At 35.3% G+C, this 22,080-nt stretch overlaps 1 protein-coding gene across 12 annotated transcripts in view; it reads left to right on the forward strand.

Moving 5' to 3' along the window:
* ZNF148 (zinc finger protein 148) overlaps positions 1 to 22,080 on the forward strand; it is a 120,777-nt gene that overhangs the window by 59,574 nt on the left and 39,123 nt on the right. For all 12 annotated transcript variants that reach the window (XM_023623601.2, XM_023623598.2, XM_070243644.1 and 9 more), the window contains one exon: positions 15,721 to 15,846. In XM_023623601.2, the coding sequence (XP_023479369.1) occupies positions 15,721 to 15,846 (126 nt within the window). The remainder of the gene's footprint in view (positions 1 to 15,720; positions 15,847 to 22,080) is intronic.

The following is a 22,080-nucleotide window of genomic DNA, read 5'->3' on the forward strand; positions in this document are numbered from 1 at the left end:
GAATGCTACGTCAATGGAATCATACAGTATGTGACCTTTTGAGATTGACTTTTTTCGCATAGCATAATGTCCTTGAGAGCCATAGGAATTGTTGTGTATATCAATAATGCACACGACATTGTTGTTCCTTTTTATTATAGAGTAGTATTCTATGGTATGGATGTACCACAGTTTAACCATTCACTTATTGAGGGACATTTTAGTTGTTTCCGTGTTTTGGCAATTACAAATAAAGCTACAGATTACAGATGAATATCATCTGTAGGTTTTTGTGTGAACATAGTTGCATATATCTCCAAGATAAATACCCTATCATACCCATACCACCAGATATAATCACACCTAACATTTTGGTATACGTACTTCTATGCTTTCTAGATACACATACCATGCATCAGATCATGTTGCTTTTTATCTACTCTTTTCACTTCCCAGCATATTTTGAACTTTTCTCAACTCCTTATTCTTCTAATCCTTCTTAAACGTCTGCTCGATAGTCCATATTTGTGGATAATCCATAATTGAGTCCTGTTACTCCTAATAAATAATGATAAGTGGGAGTCCATTCTGAGAATGAATCAATGAAAAGTTGTCTCATACTTTATACCAAATGGGCAGAATTTAGGATTTGTGTAGCATTGCTTTATAGTAGAACATAATAGACATGAGAAATTATATCCCTTACTTCTTACTTATGCATTCCTGCTGATAAAGCAGAGTGGTGAAGGGCAGGTCTTGGTATCATGAATCTGCATTTTTGAATTAAAGGGAGGACATTGATCTAGAATATATGTCCCTAGGTCCCCAAAAGTGTGAAAACTTAAGTTACCAGGCCTTTCACCCTTTCTAGTCTGTGTGCTTTTTTAAAACCTTTGAAAACCAGATATTGAACATACTAATGGTTTTCTCCTTTTATTTGCTCATTTGCTTGGAGGTCACAAAGAGCTTTATTTCATATTAACTTTTTCTTTTTTTGTGAGGAAGATTGGCCCTGAGCTAACATCTATTGCCAGTCTTCCTCTTTTTGCTTGAGGAAGATTGTCTGTGAGCTAACTTCTTTGCCAGTCTTCCTCTATTTTGTATGTGGGACACCTCCACAGCGTGGCTTGGTGAGTGGTGTGTAGGTCTGTGCTGGGGATCCAAACCTGGGCCACCGAAGTGGAGTATGTGAACTTTACCACTATGCCACCAGGGCAGCCCCCATATTAACTTTTTTTGTTAATTCAAAACACAAGGTTGAGTTTCAAGGTTTCTTAAATTGTTAATAATCGTTTAGGTTCTGTAACCTATGTAAACTTAATAGTGTTTTGTGACAGTTGAAGTAAAAGTTCTTCATTTGTGATAACTGCTAGTTTCCAGTATTTATCTTGACCTTACCACTGTAAATCAGTCACCCAAATTCAACTCTGTGGAGCTGCGTTTTCAATGGCAATCTATAGACCAGCTTTTGAATGTCTGTAGTTTATTTGCTAGAACTTTGTTTTCTAGTACGGTAGAAATTTGAATTAAAATTAATGTTTTAGTTCCTCAGTCTCCTTTGCCACATTTCAAGTACTCAGTAGCCACATGTGGTTAATGGCTTCTGTATTGGGCAGCATAGGTAAATAACATTTCCATCATTGCAGAAAATTTTATTAGATAGCACTGGATAGCACTATGTGAGAAAGCTTCTCAGCTCCCAGAAACTGAATTTATTTCAGAAGTTTGAAAATAGTATTTGGTTTATCTTTTTTATTCTTATTTCCATTCAAGAGGAGTTGGGAAATCATAACTCTTTATATCTTTATTTTTCCACGTTGTTGGTAAGCATGTTGAAGAGTCAAGACATGTATGTGTTGACAAAATAGAACAAATTGTAATTCGTAATGATATATGCCACATTTGTTTTCTGGAAAATTATTGGATTTATCACTTGAACAACAAGATTTTATAAATTAGCTATAAAAATCATATTCTAGTCATATAATGATATAAATTGTAAAATATTTCAGATATTTATAATTCCTGAAAAAGTACACTGTATCATTCGTTTAGCATTTTATCTTAGTCACACATTTCTCTGCTATAAAACAGTGTGAATAAAATTGTCAGCTTACTTCTATGCATTTTGTATTTGTGATTATTTTGTTTAATGGCCTAGGAAACTCAAAAGGTATTTGGCCATTGTTATAAGACCTCTGTTTTGTTTTTTAGTTTTTAAATATCCTTAAATCCTGTCATTACTTTAAGGAGGGTTGTTTAGATATTTTCCCAAATACCTCTTGCTCCAGTCAATAAAATCGTAATATTCTGATGGTAAGAATTTGAATATACATCTTACAATGGATAACTTTTTCCCTCCTATTTTAAAAAAAGAAAGGAATCATTTTACCCATTTCAATGTTTTTAAGGTACTTTTGTTTTTACCACATATTTTATGCTCTGGTTTAATTGCAGAATTGGATTGCATTTATTGGTGACAGATGATCTTTCCCAATCGTCTTGGAAGGTGACAAATCTGTTTGCCTTTGTATTTATTTGCTTAAATAGTCATTGGTAGGATATGTTTCTTCCTTTCTTTCTGGCTAACTTTCAACTTGTTATCCCCATTGCATTGTATACTTTTTCAACAAAGTCATTTATCGGTTGTGGCCAATTCTTATTACCGTTGCATTTGTTTTAGGGTTTATTTGAGAGATTCAGGAGTAGTCTTGTTTTGTTCCTTGACCGTTGGGTCCTTATCTTTTGAGGTGATTGTTCTGGTTTTTATTGGGGGTGTATATTTTAAGAAATGTCCCTCCCCACCCCGCCCGATTCAAATACTTTTTACTTCAGTCTACTCTTTGGATATCATTTTCAGAAGTAGATTTATTAATTGAGCTCATTTTAAGGAGAATAGATGATAATTTATATCAACTCTGTAGTTTTTTTTGGTGTGTTTGTGAGGAAGATTGGCCCTGAGCTAACATCTGTGCCAGTCTTCCTCTATTTTGTATGTGGCACGCCACTACAGTGTGGCTTGATGAGTGTTGTGTAGCTCCACTCCTGGGATCCAAACCCGTGAACCCTGGGTCGCCAAAGCAGAGCACATGAGCTCAACCACTTCGCCACCAGGCCGGCCCTGTTTTTTTTATTTAACAAGATTTTACTCACCTGCCGTCTCACTCTTAGAAAGTGTCCTATTTAATAGGAATTAATATTTGAGCAGAAAACATGGAGTGAATAATCATGCTTCATAGTTTTTCCTGGTAAGAGTCATGTTATTGCTTATTATTATTGATTTCAGCTCACCTGGTAAATAGATGAATCAAGGTATCTCTTCTAGTGGATTGTTTTAGGGAGCTAACCTAGAATGATCTGTTTTTCAGTATCCTCCCATGTTCTTACAGTTGTTTGACTGAATTTATCTTTTTTTCCCCTCAGGTAAACATAAATTGTTAATAGAAGATTTCTTTCTAGATGACTTTAATAACAAAGCCAGTCTCCTAACACTTTTTAATATAGTGCTGTCTGATCTTTGATGTGTAATTGATTGATCTGGAATTGTGAGACAGTGGTACTGAATGAGACTGATACTCTCTCGCTTAGGTCAGTAGATCACAAATTGGAAATCATTATGGACAAGGCTGTGATGGGATCACTCTAGCTAGATCAGTCTCAGAGATGGCTACTTTGTTTTTTTCATAATTGTAGGTGTAGTTTATTATAAAAAAGACTACATAGTCTTTGTAAAAATTACAATACTACAGAAGAGAACAAAGTAAAAAGTAAAAGTTCCTTGTTTCTAACACTTGTCTACTCTAATTCCAAAGAGATAACTACTAATATTGATATCTTTCTGGAAGTTTTTAATTTAGAAACAAATATAGAGTGTATGTGTACTTATTTCTATATACTATGTTTTGTAAATGTATATATTTTATGAAAATACACAAGTATTTTTTATGTAAATTAGATGTTATTTGTATGCTTTTGAAACTTGCATTATTCATTTAATAACATATCTTGTAGAAATTTCAATGTTATTGCATATAAAACTGGCTTATTTATTTTAATGATTGATTAAATGGTGTGCCTTACTTTATTTAACCACTCCCCTATTGATGAATATCTACAGTATTGCTAGATTTGTTTGAGTGAAATAGTGTTGAAAAGATCATGCTTGTATCTATAGATGTATAGATAAATTTATATATAGATCTAGATGTCTATATATGCAAGCATGTTACTTATATCTATATACATTTGTAACACTGTTTCTCTGGGTGTATATCTTTTTATTGAAATATTCATAGAGAAAAGTGCACAAATTCTAAGTGATGAATTTCCTCAGAAGTGAACATACTTGTGTAACCACTACCCAGATCAAGACATGGAACATTACTAGCATCCCAGAGGCCCTCTGCCTCTTCTGTTCCTCTTAGTCACAACCCTCCTCTGATTCCTAAGGATAACTACTACCCTGATACTTTCATCATGGTCTGTTAGTCTTACCTGATTTTTTTTTTTTTTAATTTTTTTTTTAAAGATTTTATTTTTTCCTTTTTCTCCCCAAAGCCCCCCGGTACATAGCTGTGCATTCTTCGTTGTGGGTTCTTCTAGTTGTGGCATGTGGGACGCTGCCCCAGCATGGTCCGATGAGCAGTGCCATGTCCGCGCCCAGGACCTGAACCAACGAAGCACTGGGCCGCCTGCAGCGGAGCGCGCGAACCTAACCACTCGGCCACGGGGCCAGCCCCTAGTCTTACCTCATTTTGAATTCACTATAAATAGAATCATGCACTATCTGATTTCTTTTTTTTCCTTTTTTTGAGGAAGATTAGCCCTGAGCTAACATCTGCCACTAATCCTCCCCTTTTTGCTGGGGAAGATTGTCCCTGAGCTAACAACCGTGCCCATCTTCTTCTACTTTGTATGTGGGACGCCTGCCACAGCATGGCTTGATAAGCGGTGCATCGGTCTGTTCCCTTGATCTGAACCGGGAAACCCTGGGCTGCCAAAGCTGAGCATGGGAACTTGACCGCTACACCACTGGGCCAGCCCCCGTGATTTCTTTATTTTACATTGTTCATGAGATATATCCATGTTGTTGCACGTAGTAGTAGTTCATTATCATTTCTGTATAATCGTCACTTGTGTGAATATATCAAAATTTATTCATTCTAGTATAATAGGCATTTAGATTGTTTCAAGATGTTGGCTATTATGAAAAGTGCTGCTGTGAATATTCTTGGATGTGTCTTTTGGTGCATGTACATGCTCATTTCTTTTGGTTGTATACTTAGGATTCAATTTGCTGTCCATGCTTATGTTCACCTTTAGTAGATGCTGTCAAACGGTTTTCTGAGTGGTTTTGCCCATTGATACTGATTGCCCCATGTCCTTGTTATGTGGTATTGTCAGTTCTTTCAGTTTTACCCATTTTAGTGGTTCAGTAGCAGTATCGCAACATGATTTTAGGTTGCATTTCACTGATGACTAATGAAATTGAGTACCTGTTCATGTTTAGCGGCAATTTGAATATTTTTTTGTAAGGTGCATATTCACCTTTGCCTTTTGTCCATTTTCCCGTTTTCTGTTTGGTTGTTTCTTTCTCTTACAGATTTGTATTTCTTTATCTGTTGTTGGATATATATATGTGTGTGTGTGTGTGTATATATGTCAACTATCTTTCCTACTCTTTTGATAAACAGAAGTTAATGTTAATAAAGTTCAATTTTTAAGTCTTTTCCTTTTGGTTAGTGTTTTGTATATCCTGTTTAAGAATTCTGTGCCTACCCCAAGGTAATGAAGATATTTTTCTTGTTAATTTCTAGAAGCTTTAAGGTTTTCTTCTCCCGTTTAGATTAACAGTCCATTCGGAATTGATCTTTTGCTGATGATGTGAGATGAGGATCAAGATTTCTTTGAGGGCTTTTTCTTTTTTTTTCTTTCACTCAGAAATTTTTTCAGTTTCACTTTGCAGGCTTAATCTTTCAGTTCTTATAACAACTTTTATACTTACCTGGCAGGGGAGATACCATGATCACAAACAACTTTAGTATATTAAGATAATGATAAATAGATTTTTCTGTGACTAATACTAGGGATTTGTATTAAGACTGAATTTAATATCTTTTTAAGATTATAAAGTAACACATGCTTGTTGAGAAAAATGTAAAAAATTTGAAACTATAAAGAAGATAAAAATTGCTGTAATCTTACTACTCCAGGATCATAACTACTAACATTTCATTAGCAGTTTAGTGTTTTCTCTTTTGTTTGTTTTTCTGTGTATGTATTTGTGTTGGTATAACATTTGCTGCATTTGTATTTGTGTTTGTGTAAAATTGTAGAAATATGTTTATCTATATATATATTTATCACTTAACCTTAAACATGAGCATTTCACTTTGTCATTAGTATTATTCAAAAGTAATATTTCTAATAATTGTATAATATCTTATAGCTGTATTATAATTTATCTCTATTATTGGATATTAGTCTTGCACTTTTTTTTTACTATAATTAATATTGTGATCTTATATGTAGACATTGTTGTCATGTGAAATTATTTCTTCAGTATAGATTTCGTCAGGCCGTTGATATACACTGGCCAATTTGTAGTCCACAAAAGTTGACCAATTTGACCAATTCGTTCTCCCTCTAATAGTGTATGACATTCCAAACTTAATATCTTTATAGATGATCTAGAGTAGGAAATCTTCGTGAAATATAATTTCTAGATTTGTATATGATGTTGTGGGAAAAAAGACACCTGGACTTGGTCTTGGGTTGGAAATGGAGAAGAAAATTAAAAGATGTCTTTAGACGGGAGGCTAGGAGAATACTGTAGTCCCCTCATATCTGCAGTTTCATTTTCTGTGGTTTCTGTTACCCACAGTCAATTGCAGTCTGAAAATATTAAATAGAAAATTCCAGAAATAAACAATTCATGAGTTTTAAATTACGTGCTGTTCTGAGTAGTGCGACGAAATCTTGAGCTGTCTTGCTCTGCCTCCACCTGGGACGTGAATCATCCCTTTGTCCAGCATATCCTTGCTGTATATGCTACCCACCTGGTAGTCACTTAGTAGCTGTCTTGGTTGCAGTATTGCAGTGCTTGTGTTCAAGTAATCCTTATTTTAATTACTGATGGCCCTGAAGTTCAACAGTGGTGATCCTGGCGGTTTGGATATGCCAAAGAGAGGTTGTAAAGTGCTTGCTTTAAATGAAAAGGTGAAAGTTCTCGAGGTAACTTTTATTACAGTATATTGTTATAATTGTTCTATTTTATTATTGTTGTTAATCTCTTACTATGCCTAATTTAAAAATTAAACTTTACCATAAGTGTGTATAGGACAAAACATAGTATATATAGGGTTTGGTACTATTCGTGGTTTCAGGCATCAACTCGTGGCCTTGGAACATATCCCTTGTGGATAAGTGGGGGACTACTGTATGGCATATTAAAAGGCAGGGAGTTTGGAACAAGGTTCTGATGTGAAAGGAAAGATTAATTTATTTTTAGCAATATTAAGTTTTAGATAATAGGCTATCTAAGTGGAGATGTTCTGTAGAAATTGGTAACTCTCTGTCCAAGCAATTACATATGTGTAATTGTATAATAATAGTTAATAGCCATAAATATTTGTTTAGAACTTGAATGTTTTCAAGGTGCTCTTTATGTAATCTCATTTGATGTGTATAAGCTGGATGTTATTACTAGCAGTAATTAACTAACAGTTGAAATGATTATGATAATGAGTGGCATCAAGAATCTGCTATTAATGCTCTGTACTGTAGTTGATACTTTACATATATAATCTCTTTTAACTACAGAAATTCTTGAGGAGTATTCCCTCCATTTTACAGATGAAGAAAATTCCAAATGATTAAATTTTAGGTGTTCAGTCTCACACTGCTAGTATTACTATTTGGAATTAGATTGTATTTCTTCTAACTCCTAACCTACGCTTTCCTTGTTTTCCATACTACTTCTGGAAGCCAAGTTTACCCAGATAGTAATTGGAAGAGATAGGCTCAAAACTCAAGTCTTATGCCTCACCTGGATATTCTTGGCATTTTGTTCACTTTGTTATTTTTAAAATTATTTTCTTTCCCTTTAGTGGTAGTTGTTCTAGAACCATTGGAAATTCTTTCCATATTCTGGCAGCAATCAAACTGTAGTTCATAAATGGGAAAATAAAATGTGTTCATGTAAAAATCATTTTTAAATGTTTGAAAAATTTAGATTTATCAAGAAGCAGTTATAGTAATGGAAATAACACTGTACTAAAAGACAAGATCTTGGTTTAAGTCCTAGTCTTGAAGCTTAGTAGCTTGGGTGAGACACTTACCTCTCTGAGGTTTTAGTTTCCTTATTAGTGGCATGAGGATAAGAAATAATTTGTAGATCACAGTAGCTAGGCTCTCAGTTACTGAATTTGGAAGACTTGGGTTTAAATTTTGGTTTCCCCTCTTAATTAGTGGGGTTTTAGACAAGTAACTTTTCTGGGCCTTAGTTTTCTTATTTTAAAAATGAGATGAAAATACTAACCTCACAGTGTTTGTAGGATTAAATGTAACAGACTATACAGTCTGGAGACCTTGTGACACCTCCCCCCCCCCCCCCCCCACCATTGTACGCTCAGCACCTAGGACAGTGCCTGGCACATAGCAAATGTTACCTAAATCTTAGTTTACTGTGCTCAGGAGGAGGAATCATAAATTTATAGAACACCATATAAATGCTAAGTATTTTTTTAACACAGCTTTATTGAGGTATAATTGATATACAAAAATATGCACATATTTAATGTATACAATTTGATAAGTTTCGGATGCTAAGTATTTTTGTAGTTAGAAAAGTCAAAGTTGAGAATAGTTTTTTAACTTTTATTTTGAAATAATTTTAGGTTTATAAAAAAGTTACAGAAATAGTACAGAATTTACATAAACCTGTCACCCAGCTTCCTCCAACATCAAAGCTCATTCAGCTGTAGTACAGTTATCAGGACCGGGAACTTAATGTTGGTATCAGAACCAGGAACTTAATGTTGGTAAAATGCTATTAACTAAACTATAAACTTGAGTTGAATTTCATCTGTTTTTCCCCTAATGTTGTTTTTCTGTTCCAGGATTCAGTTCAGAATCCTTTGTTCCATTTAGTTGTTGTTTCTTCTTAAGTCTCCTCCATTCCGTGGCAATTGCTCAGTCTTTCCTTCTTTTATGACCTTGACACTTGATGAGTATTGGTCAGTTATTTCGTATGGTGTCTCTCAGTTTGAGTTTGTCTGATGTTTTCTCATGATTAGATTGAAGCTCTGAGTTTTTTGACGCTCCCATAGAAGTGATGTTGTCATCTTCTCAGTGCATCATATCAGGGAGAACAAAATGTGGATATGTCTTACTACTTGTGATATTAACCTTGACCCTTTGTTAAGGTGGTATCTGCCAGTTTTCCCCACGGTAAAGTCACTGTTTTCCCCTTTGTAACCTATCTTGGAGGAAATTCTTTGAGTCTAGTTAAATATCCTGTTTCTCCTCACATTTTTACCTATTGATTTTAGCATCCATTGGTGGACTCTGCTGGCTGTAGTTATTAATGTGGTGTTTGCCTAATTGTGATTTTGTATCTTCCCCATTCCTTCTGTATTTATTTAATTGTGGCTCTCTCTTCTCCCACGTTTATTTTTTTCAATTATTGCAATTTATATGAGTATGGATATTTGTTTTATTCCGTGAGTTACAACTGTCATTATTTATTTTGTTGCTCAGATCATTCCAGCTTTGCCATTAGGAGCTCTTTCACACTAGCGCTTGAGTTCTTTTGACGTGCACTGATCCTTTTTCTGGCACTTTAGCTTCTGGCACCACGAGATGTTCTGGGGTCATCTTCTGTTTTCTCCTGCCCCAGCTCTGGAATCAGTCATTTCTCCAAGGAGCCTCAGATCCTTTTATTTGGATAATAGTATTTAGAAACTAGGTTCTGGGTGCTCATTGTTCTTTGGTGCTCTCAGCAGACAGAGCTAGGAAATACATGAATGTCTACTAACCTGCACATGTACACACACACACTAATTTCTTTATGTTGGTGGGGCCCAGGCCTCTGTTCTAAAAGAGAGTGAATGCAGAAGAGGAAGGGAATGCAAAAAGTGTGGTGAAGATGTATTGAGATCAGCGGTTCTCAAAATTTCTAGTCTTGGAACCCCTTTACTCTTAAAAAGTACTACAGACTCCCAGTAGCTCTTGGTTATATGTATCATTTACCACTTTAGAAATTAAAACTGAGAAACTTAAAAACTTGTTTATTAATTTATAAGTAACAACAAATTCCATTACATGTTAACATATAACTTTTGTGTGTGTGTGTTTGAGGAGGGTTGGCCCTAAGTGAACGTCTGTTACCAATCTTCCTCTTTTTTTTTCTTTTTTTGAGGAAGATTGTCACTGAGCTAACATCTGTGCCAATCTTCCTCTATTTTATGTGGGATGCTGCCAAAGCATGGCTTGATGAGTGGTGTGTAGGTCCATGCCCAGGATCCAAACCTGTGAACCCTGGGCCACTGAAGCGTAGCGTGAAAGCTTAACCATTATGCCACCAGGCCAATCTCACATAACATATTTTTGATGAAATATAACCCTATTTTCTAAAACAAAAACTTTACTGAGAATTTGTTTTACAGTTTTACAGATCTGTTTATTGTCTGACTTAATATAAGAAAACTGAATTCTTATGTTTGCTAATACATTCAGTGTATGTTAACATCATATGTTAGTTAGCTTCTAGAAAAAGGCCGCTATATACTCATGAGAGGAGGGTGACAAAAACAGGTATTATTATGAAAGTACTTTTGGTCTCATGGACTACCTGAAAGAGTATCAGGGACTTTCAGGAGTTCCTGGACCACACTTTGAGAACCACTGATAAACTCTTACAAAATAAAGGTATGTGTTTACTAGAAGGTTGGATCCAGAAGAACTACCAAGAGGAATAGGAGAGAACTTAAATCATGATGTTGTGGAAGTCTGAAAGAATAGAATTTCCAGGTAGGATGGGTAGGGTGGGGGTGGTTAGCACTATTTCAATTAAGAAAAGCTGATTTGATCACTTTGTCCACCTGGTCTTATAGTGATGTAAATTATAAGATGCTGATATAGCAACCAAAATTCAGATTTATAGTGAGGAATACCACAGGGAGGTAGGCTAGAATGTTTGTTATGAACTGTGGATCCCTGAACCTTTTCCAGATCAGAGAGTAGCTATAGGCTTTCTCAAACCCTAGCAAATGTAGCTCCCTTCAAAACTTTGCATGCAGTCACGGGTCAGGCAGAAGCGGGGAGGGTTATGGTTCATCGTTGACTCAAAGGCCTGTCCATCAGCATGCTTGCTGCTCTCTGCCCTATTCTGTGGCTTGCTGAGCTTGGAATTAGAAATCTTCCTGTTGACTGGTTACATTTAACTATTCTTGCCAAACTAGCCTGGATATACACAGATACACACTTAGTCTTAAATTTCTCTTTTTCTGGACTCCTTGAATACTCGCAAATAGTGCTGACAGTCTTTTTTTAGACAGTATGTTTGCACTACGGTTAATTGTGTTATATCTTTCTTTTTACATTCAAACACCTGTTAGCCTTGTGGTCACCTTGATTCAACTTGTTTCCTAGGCAATATTTTGGAACAGTTTCCTTCTAGTGATGGTTAAACAGATCCTTTTTGTGTGGCTATATACTACTTTTACTCTCAGAATAACTGTTTCTCTAAATTTGGGGGCTGTTATTTTATCTATACGCTTACTACAGATTATTCTTTCAAAAAGATTGGCCCTAAGAAGAAGGAAGTTGTTGGAAAATTTTGATCCTTAAGAATTTGTTTGATGGGGAAATTTAAGTGTGCTTTTAGGCAGAGAAGAAATAGCTGGTGGAGTGAGGGAGATTTATTTTGGAGAGTCAGTGAAGCAGTAGAGCCTTGGGAAAGGGTAGGAGTGGAATCAGTAGCACAGAGAATAGAGGAGAACACGGACACCTTCTTGTTACTCAAACTGGGGTGGGAAGATGAATGAGAATACAGGCATACTTAGACATAATGTGACGTTGGTTCCAGACCACTTCCAGATTTGGAAGAAAAAAATAAAAGGTGGGTATACAATAAACCTGCAGCTCTGATTAGGTCCCTTGTTTCATCCATGAAGCCTTTTGCAGTTATTTCAAATCTCATTAACTTCTCCGTTTGATTCCTGCCCTTAGTCCCTGTACCATTCATTTAGGCTGAGCCTGACGTGTGCTGTCTTGAATTATTAGGGTGTTTTTTGGTAATACATCAAAACTCCCCATCTACGTTTTAAAAGGACATCTTATATTTAGAATGTATTCTCAGTATCTAGAATTATGCTCTGCACATATTAGAATCTCACTAAATTTAAACCTTTTGTTGTATTATTTTAGACTGACTGGAGTTTAGCGTGTAGCAGGCATTAATAGCTATTGAATGGATACATGAGTGAAAGCTATTATGGAAAACACCAAAGAAGAATATCCTGTTTTCAGATATCAAGATAAGATACTGGTACATTAAATAGGCAAATAAGAAAGTAGGATAGTTGGTTTATTTTGGGGCCAGAAATGAAATAAGTCTTGAAAAAGAAAGTCATTTTGGATTCTGGGCTTGAGTTATTAGTGACTAGAATCGAGGGAAGGAGTTTTACCATAAAGGGAGGTTTCTTTGTGTTTAAGGTTGGGAAAATAAAGAGAGAGAGATCAAAAATGAGAAAAACATCAAGATAATTCAGAGAGAGATTTTAGAACTAGCAAGAAGGAACCAGCTTGGGCAGTGGCAAGGGGTGAGGAAGCTTGACACTATGGGATTCTGCCTCTTCTAAGGATGTTGGGGAAGAAGTTAGATGAGTATAGAAGGTAGATATGACAAGGGAGTCAGGCCTGATGGCTTCCCTAGTCCCAGAGTGAGAGGCCCAGAGGAAGCGTCAATTGGTGGATGAGCTGGGGTCTGAGAGTTTTAGTAGAGAAATGTCTCAGTTTAGTCAAATCTTAGGACAGAAGGATGGGTAGGGTGATTGACAGTATTGATGGTGTTTCTGGGTAGGTAGTGAGAGTAGTGTTGAAATTTAGGCGCTCAAGTTTAGGCATGAGGTAACACGTGGGCCTAGGTGAAATGGTAAAGCCTAAGTGATGGAGAAGAAACCAGAGGTTTTGTTTTTTTTTTAAAATATGTGATGTATTTCCTAGTCTGTTGGTTTTCTTGATACTCTCATGAATATGTTTTAAAATCCAGCAAACCAGTCTTTTCAAATATCACACATCAGCAGATGCCTGCTTTGATTAATTATACTTTGGTTTATTTTAGGTGAAAAGTAACACTGAGAACTTGATTTTCTTTTAATCATTCCTCAAGGAAACAGTAGACAACTTATGGATGAAGTATTGTCTCTTTAGTTATGCTTAAGAAGTTTTCATGTTTTTATAGTTTATTGTAGTTTTCCTTGGGCCAAAGGAGACTTAAGTTTTCCCAGACTTTTTTAGCAGCTCATTCTTTCTAGCTGTCTTATCATCATCATACCCATCTCACAGTGTCTGGATTTACCAACATCTTTTCTAAGCACCTTAGGCTGGACCATATATGTTAGTGTGTGGTCATGTGATTTATAGAGGAGATTACTGTGTTCCATTTATTAGTGATGAGCCTATTGGGGCATTCTAAAAAGGTAACTTGCTGTGTGCTTATTGACCTTCACAATGCTTTAATTCCTTGATACTTCTAAGTTTGGGTCTGTGCTTTCATAATGTTTAAAGCGCCTTATATTGGAAAATGCTAGGGCTAATATGACCACTTTCCGTGTATGTGGAAATAACTAAAAGGTTCGATACATGTATTAATCTTTTTCACTGTTTGCACATAAAGGCTCTTCCTTACTTTGAATAGCTGCTAATTGCAGAACTTATTTGTGAATCTGTCTTACACTTTACTTGACACTTGCTAAAAAGAGTTCCTCTGTTTCTTATTGCTGCATGCTACATTTTCATGGTTTCTTTGCAATTTATAAGCTGACAGAAATGTTGGAACTACTTTTTGGTGTCCCTGCAAAATATAGGACGGAGCAATTCAACAGCTGCTAAGATAGTCTGTTATTTCTCTTTGTTTCATACCCAGCCCAAGGTGTTGTATTCCAGTAAACATTACTTCAGAGATGGTAACATGTCTGCATTCCAAAGCCTTTTTGGTGGTGATTTACCATTCTGTTTTATGTTCCAAATAATGATACCAAAAGAAACCATAAGAGTGGTCACTAGTGCTGTTCTGTAACCTGAGAGAAAGAATTATGTATTAGCTAAATAATCATTTACATTATGCTTTTGTGCCAAAGAGTCTCCTTGATTTGCAATTCTCACACTGCATACATTTCAGGAATTTATGAAAGCTTCTGATTCCTTATTTTGTCAGTCTGAAATCTCTGGCTTATGTTGCGTTTTCCTCATGAACCCTTTCTACACAGCTGTGTCCTCCAACGTTATGCTATGAATCTATAAGATGTTTATAATCTTTGCACCATATTTTTTAGTATATTTTTAAAAATGTAGCCATTAGCACATTGTACTTCCTGGATTATTATCAAGGATTTTTGTTTTTAAGCTTGTAAACAACAGAATATTTCTCAGTTCTGGAGCCTAGAAGTGCAAGATGAGGGTGCCAGCATGGTAGGGTGAGGGCTCTCTTTCGGGTTACAGACTTCTCATTGTGTCCTCATATGGTAGACGGGTCAAGGATTTTTAATGTATTTCATAGCCTGTTCAGCTGAAAGTTTCTTAGTTTTAAGATTCTTGTGTTTTCCTTTCAAGGATGGATTGAAAATGTGGCAGTGAGGAGTGGATGACTGACTGAGCACCATCAATTGTGATGAGAAGTGACACTACTACCATTAGTGGCTTTAGAACCTTGGTGTATTTTTTTAGGAGTCCTAGACAATTCTTTTCATATCTGTGAGAACTGAGGTCTAAATTGTTGACATTTTGAATGTTTCTTATAGTATTTCTCTACTTATGGTGCAGTTGCCATTGTGTGTTATACATAGCAGCAGCCTAAAACCATGTGCAATTCTGTAAGCACATGTTTGGTGATGGTTTATTGTAGAGGCCAGGAAAATGCTGGCTCAGATATTGTCAAAAGTGTTGAGCTTAAAGATAATTACATTTTCATTGTTAGTTTGTCTTTCTTTTCTTTTGATGTGATTACCTTTTAGAATTTTGTGTTGTTTCATGATATTTTGTTAATAGAGGGAAAGCCCATTGTGAAGTCTGAATACCCCTTTTATCCCTTAGTGTTTTGTTTGTTTTTGGAATTTAACGTTTTTTTGTGCTGTTAACTTCAACATCAGTTTCCTTAAATGTGGGGATGAAATTGATGTTACTGTGTCCTGACTTTTGCTTTATTCCATTAGGTCTTTTGTTTGTCTTTTCTAAGGACATCTTTAGTCTTTTTTCCAGATAGATTTTTGTAAAATCTTAGTTTATCCCTCAGTTTATGTGCTCTTGGTTCTTATTTTTCAATTGCCTATTAATGAATTCTCCACGTACTACTGACTTGGGTGTGCGTGCACGCTCGTGCACACACACACACACACACACACAGATAATCATTCTGGAAGCACTTATATGTAGTTTTAGCAAAGGATTAAACATGCAATGGCTTTTTGTCACAATGAACTTTTTGTTTATTTCTAAAATTGGCTTTTTTTTTTTTAACAGATAAGTGTAAAGCAGGAAATTACTTTTACTGATGTATCTGAGCAACTGATGAGAGACAAAAAACAAATCAGAGAGCCAGTAGACTTACAGAAAAAGAAGAAACGGAAACAACGTTCTCCTGCAAAAGTAAGAGAATATATTAAGGTGGTGGTCCCTAACCTGTTAATCCCGAACTCTTGGTCAATCTTAAGGGCAGGGACCTGGCTGGACCGTAAGGCAGACATCAAAGTCTCACTTGGTTTAGTAAAGCTGGAATGTTGGATCAGCTTCACCAGAAGGAAGGAGAGGATGCATACCTGCAGGGAGGTAGTGGGCCATTGCTTTCAATTTTCCCACTTCTCTTTTACCTAAAAATAAACTTTTCTTGCCCCATGTCTCTCTTTTCTTTAAAAAACTGACAGATGGTATGTAGTGCCCTTGCTTCTCATTTCTATTAGTTTTACTTATTTTAATATTATGGTTTCAGGAAAATGCACTACCATTTATTCATCAAGAAAAGGTTGTGGGATACCTGTACTAGAATATGAGGTCCATGAGGACAGGGACCCCATTTTATTCATGGCTGTTTCCCAGGAGCTTGGAATAGTAAGCATAATAGACTCTCAGTAAATACTTTATGAGTGAATGAATGGATTAGTATATAGTCAAGTAACCCAGTAGATACTATTAGGAATTTCCTGCTTTCCCCCCCTCTTCAGTACAGTGATAGTTGACTATATGTAGCATTTTGGTTATTCCTAGGAGGTCTCTGAACCATTTGCAGTGTATTTACATCTTTATAGTTATTTTTCGTCTTTTGTTCTCTCCCCTCATATAGTGAAGGCGGCTTTTTTAAAAAGATCATATTATGACTTTTTTATTTTGATGGCTACTTGCTTTGCATTTGCCTTGTGATTTAAATCGTAATCATAATCATCATCATTATTTGTATATTTTGGATACTTTTGGACTCAATGATGTGTTGGAGCCAGCTTGTACTGGCTTGCCAGAACTAAGTTTTCAGGAATTTTGCAAGCCAGTACTAAAACCATTGAGAGCTTAAAATTAGCCATTCTGAGAATATTTGCACCATGGAAATCAGCAAACACTTTGCAAGCCACTGATGCCTTAACCTGTTGTTTAGCATTCACCAGCACACCACTGCTTTTGGGATATGTAAGTATGCCTAATATAGAAAATTTTGAAAACTGTAAAGACTAAAGTAACCCATAGTCACATTTCCTAGAGACAACTACCTTAATTCTCTGCTATATTCCCTTTCTATCTTCAAATTCGTATATTTGGATAGGTACATTGATTGAATTTCCTGATTTTTAACACTTAAAGTACGTGTAAGCTATTTTTACGTTTGTTATTAAAAGTTTTTATAAAAGATTTTATTAGCTGCATAATATGTTGTATTTTGATATATTCAATGATTGCTATGTTGTTGGAAGTTGTATTCTCTTTGCCTTCATTTTAAATCATGCTACTCTTAAAATATTTGTATATAGATCTTCATGCATTACTGAATCAAAGGGAATGAGCTTTTAAAAAGGTTTCTTGACAATGTTACTCTTTCCAGAAGTGTTGAACCAGTTACATTGCTACCTGCAGTGGACCTAAGGTCCACACTCTCACCAGCCTTGAGTGTGAGGTTTTGCTTTTTTGTACCTTAAAATGGACATCTGATTATAGTTTAAATTTGAGTTTCTTTAGTTACTGGTCATACTAAACTTGTTTGGTTTTTTTCATAATTATTTGTGTTTTGTGAAATCCCTTCCTCCCTCCCTCCCTCCCTCCTTTTCTCCCTTTTCTTGGGGTTAAGGTTTTTCTCAGTGATTTAAATGATACTTTTTTGTTTGTTTTTTATATTGACAAATCAAATTCTTCATATATAGCACAATAACAGGTTTTACAGAAAAAAATTATTGAAAAAATTGTCATAGTGATTGATTATGTTACTTTGGGTTCACTGCTGGTCTATGGGGAATCTATTTCATATCTTTAAAAACAACATAATATATATAAATTCTGCATTTTCCTTGATATTTTATTGCCATGTTTTTCTGGTTCTATTCTTGAGGGTAATGTATTCCAAACTTTTGGCTAAAACTCTGATTATAATCTTCTAGTAGGGTATTATTTGGAATCTTTATTTGCTGATATGTTCTAGGTGTTTATTAATACAGGTCACATTTTTACAGGGTTTAAGCTCTTTTGCTTGTCTGATTTGATTAGTTAAACTCATTTATAATGTATTACAATATTTCTAAGTATTATTTAACTATTTATATATCTATGTAGTTGCTACATGAAAGATTTGTTCCATTCTAAGGTTATTGTATATAAGAAAATGTTTTGGGGCCATCTTTTTAGGGAATTCTTGGGAGGGTAAAATGCCTAGAAATAATATATGACAGACAGGGGTTTGAGAATAACAAAAACAATTATTTTTAACTTGTCCTGGCGTATTACATGTGACAGGACAGGGGCTTGTTGTGGACTGTTGTTAACACTGGTCTGCAGTCTCCAGATGAATGGTGTCTGTGTCTGGAGTCAGAACTTTGTGGTGTGACCAGTGAGTTATTTTGCATTCTCTTGGACATGTGTTTAATAATTCACGCTTCAGATTTTTCGTTAAAGTAACTCTTTTGGCCCTTTTGTATGAAAAGAAAGAAAAGCTTATCTCACGTTTATAAATCCATGCATTACTTGTTTTAAATTCCTTAAAAAGCAACTTTAAATTTCTCAAAGAATTATAATTTATTATGCTTAGAGGACTCCACTCTCCCCCAACACCTTTCCCCAATCTTGAATTTTGCCGTTATGAATATTTTGAGTATGTGTCACCATTTTGTCATATTAGATTGGGGATCTGTATAGGAAATGAAACTAAAGTAATGTGATAGACTTTTTAAGAATCTCAGAGTTTATACGTCTATATAAATGTGGTTCCCTTCAAGCTAAGCTTTGTGGTGAGAAGTACTGTATTGTTTTATCATCTTTAGCTGCCATGGATTTTAAGCAATAATTGCTTTCTGAGCCTTTGTCCTATGGCAAAGTCTAGTCATCTTAAAGTAGATTTTGCCAGAATACATTTGGCAACATGTCTGAAGAAGAAGAAGGTAATCAAGCTAGGGAATGTTTATCTAGGTCAAGTTATTTGATACTGTCATGGAATAAGCTGTTTTATGAAAGTAAATTTTCTACATAATAAGAGCTTGTCCCTTTTAAATGTCAAATTTTATTTTAACTGCTCTGTTGGAAATCTTTAATGTGTTGTTTTCTTTTTAAATATAGTGCATTTGAGCATGATTCAGCTTTTAATGTCTTGGGGGTGATGTTGTAAACATTAAAGAAAAATCATATGTATTGTAATGAAGTCCTCTGGATGGAGTGAGATATTAGGGCTTTTTTCCTTCGTCACCCTGTAAACTCCTGACTGCTAGCTAGACTTTAAGTGTTTTTGACCGCTTGCCGTTGCTTCACTGTCTCATTCCTTAATGACATGCTGTTCATTTTTACAGTGTTATACCTATATGGCCATTTAATACCGTGTTCCATTGCCCCTTTGAATTTTTTGTTTTGTTGTGGATTAGGACTACAGAGAACTAAAGTTATTAGTAATGTATGAAAAGTCTTAGTAGGCTTAAGTGCGTTCATGTCAGTGGTCTCTCTCCTGGCTCTGCATTAGTCATCTATAGGGCTTTTCCAGTTATAAACACCCATGCCCCATCCCTGTAGATTCTTATTCAGGGGATTTCTGTTTATACTTTAAGAGTCCAAGGTGATTGTGATTTATGTTTAAGCTTGAGAATCTCAAGTCTTGATACTAGAAGTTTCTGGATAAATGATGTATTACCGCCTGACTTTACTGTTGACTTGCGTGAATTAGGAAATAATGTTTTCCAAATGGAAGGGTTTTATGAGGGTTGTTGAGTTAACATTGATGATCTCTAAGAATCCTTTCAGTAAAATATAGCAATGTTATCTTAATCCAGTACTGTACATTTTATAGGTCTTTTCAGACTCCTTAGTAATTAAATGAGATAGAACAGCATACGTTTATTACTTAATTCTTATTCTGAAATGCATTTCCTTTTTCATTCTCTCAGCAAATAATTTGAGTGCTTATTATGTGCCAGGATCTCTTATCAGATGCTGAAGAAAGGAACTGGGTTTGTTGGTTACAACACCTCAAGTGGTCTGAGTAGAAATTGATTATTCAAAGTTATGGTGAACTCTGGAAGGAAGAGCATATTCCACAGGTCAAATAGATTATACATTATGTAGAGAATTGTTTCCCAGCAATTATTGTACACCATTGGTTCTGAGAAAAGATTTGTGATTTTGATATGAAAAAGATTTTAAATTGGGGCTGGCCTGGTGGTGTAGCAGTTAAGTTCATGCACTCTGCTTCGGTGACCTGAGGTTTGCTGGTTCGGTTCCTGGGTGGGGGTGCCTAGCACTGCTTGTCAAGCCATGTTGTGGTGGCATCCCACATATAAAGTGGAGGAAGACGGGCAGAGACCTCAGCTCAGGGCCAGTCTTTCTCAGCAAAAAGAGGAGGATTGGCAGTGGATGTTAGCAGAGGGCCAATCTTCCTCAAAAAAAAAAAAGCGCAACAAAACAAAACATTTAAAATTAAGTGATATGAGGAAAATTTCATTAAAGGGAGCATAGAAACGGAAATACTAGGCATTTGTCATACTTTCTCCTACATGTTAACTTGATTGTGGAAGAAGCGGCTTTAAAGATGAAGAACTGATTATGACAAGGGATGGAAATATGGAATAGTACTTAATGAAGAAAAAAATTAGTAAAAGAATGTATTAGTATTTTATTTATCTAACTTTCCCAGGGAATTATATATTCTGGGTAAATGATTTTTCCATAGAACTGAATCCTAACTTTAAAAAATATTTTGATGTAAATCTTTCTTTAAAAAATATCACATACTTCTGTGCCTGATATTTAGGAAACATAAGAGAAGTAACCTTTTCTAAAATTTAGGGTTATTATACTTAACATCAGTTATTGTACCATGCTTATGACACAGTGAATTTCGTGTTCTGGCACTGTCAAAAGCTTGCCATTTAAAAATGAAGTTTGGTAACATGTAAAATCTCGTATTGACAGACAGTAAAAGTCCTGGAGCATGAAAGAGTGTGGGATATTAGAGATAGCTAAGACGGTCAAGATGTGGTGGTCGTTATTGCTCCGGGTGTCTTTGTTACTTTGTTGTGTGTCTTTGGAGCTGCGCTATTCTTGCATTTCTAATTGGATTTGGAGAGTGAACAGAATTTTAGAAGATCTCATTCCCCACCCCCAGTTGCAATTAAACAACTCATAATAGGTGAGAAATTTAAACTGTCTTCTCTAAATTGTCTTGGTTTTGGTGGTTTAGAAGTTGCTTTAGATTGATTTAAGAATTATGGTAAGATGTGTGATCATTAGTTTAAACTATGCTTTAATAATTTTGGTAGTAAATAGTAGACAGTATACATAGTATAGGATGGGGAAAATCATGTCTGCTTTTTAAGAGAGCAAAACTTTTTCTCACTGAGGGATGTAGGGTTTCAGTTATTCAGTGGCACTGACTCTTGAGGATTGGAAAAATATATCTCCTAATGGACCATGAGATTAAGAAAACAGATTAATTGAGGTGTTCCATTTGGTATTGAAATTTTTTACCGAAAAGTTCTGAGTTTATTAAACAGTTAAGAAAAAAATCAAATATGTTGAGTATTGTTTAGACTTACTAATTTCTCCACTCTTTATAAAACTTGATTGCTTGGTCTTTATAATATACCGTATTTCTCCAAAAGTGGCAATGACAGGAGGCAAGATAAATGTGGAGATATTATAGCAGGCACCTTAAGATTTAAACTTTGAAATTTCAAATTCTTTAATTGTAATGGTGTTCATATGTTGAAGGGCCAAAGAAAAGCTAAAATATTTTATGGTACTAGTATCAAGTAGGTCTCCTAATCTCTAAGACACACACACTTAACTGGTGGATCACATTCTACTAAAAAATCTTGAAAGAATGTGAATAAGAAAAGAAGCCAAGTCTATACCAAGGAAGAAGATTTTGCCTGTATTAATGTGCCATTTCTGTTCCACTAAGGGACTTTGTTCTTTGCGTGCCCTAATCTCTATGGCACTACTAAGTAATTTTGAAAAATTGAAAAGTATCACTTTCTGCAAAAGTTTTAAAAAAGGATAAAGTGGTAAGCTCTGAGGATGTTTGGTATGGATAGCAGGCAGCCATGTCAATAGACATTATAGGGTCTCACTATGTTCCAGACACTGTTTTGGATACTGGGGTTATAGTAGTGAATGAAACAGACAATACCAGGCGCTTATATTTAAAGC

This window comes from Equus caballus, chromosome 19 (assembly GCF_041296265.1).
Source record: "Equus caballus isolate H_3958 breed thoroughbred chromosome 19, TB-T2T, whole genome shotgun sequence".
NCBI lineage: Eukaryota > Metazoa > Chordata > Mammalia > Perissodactyla > Equidae > Equus > Equus caballus.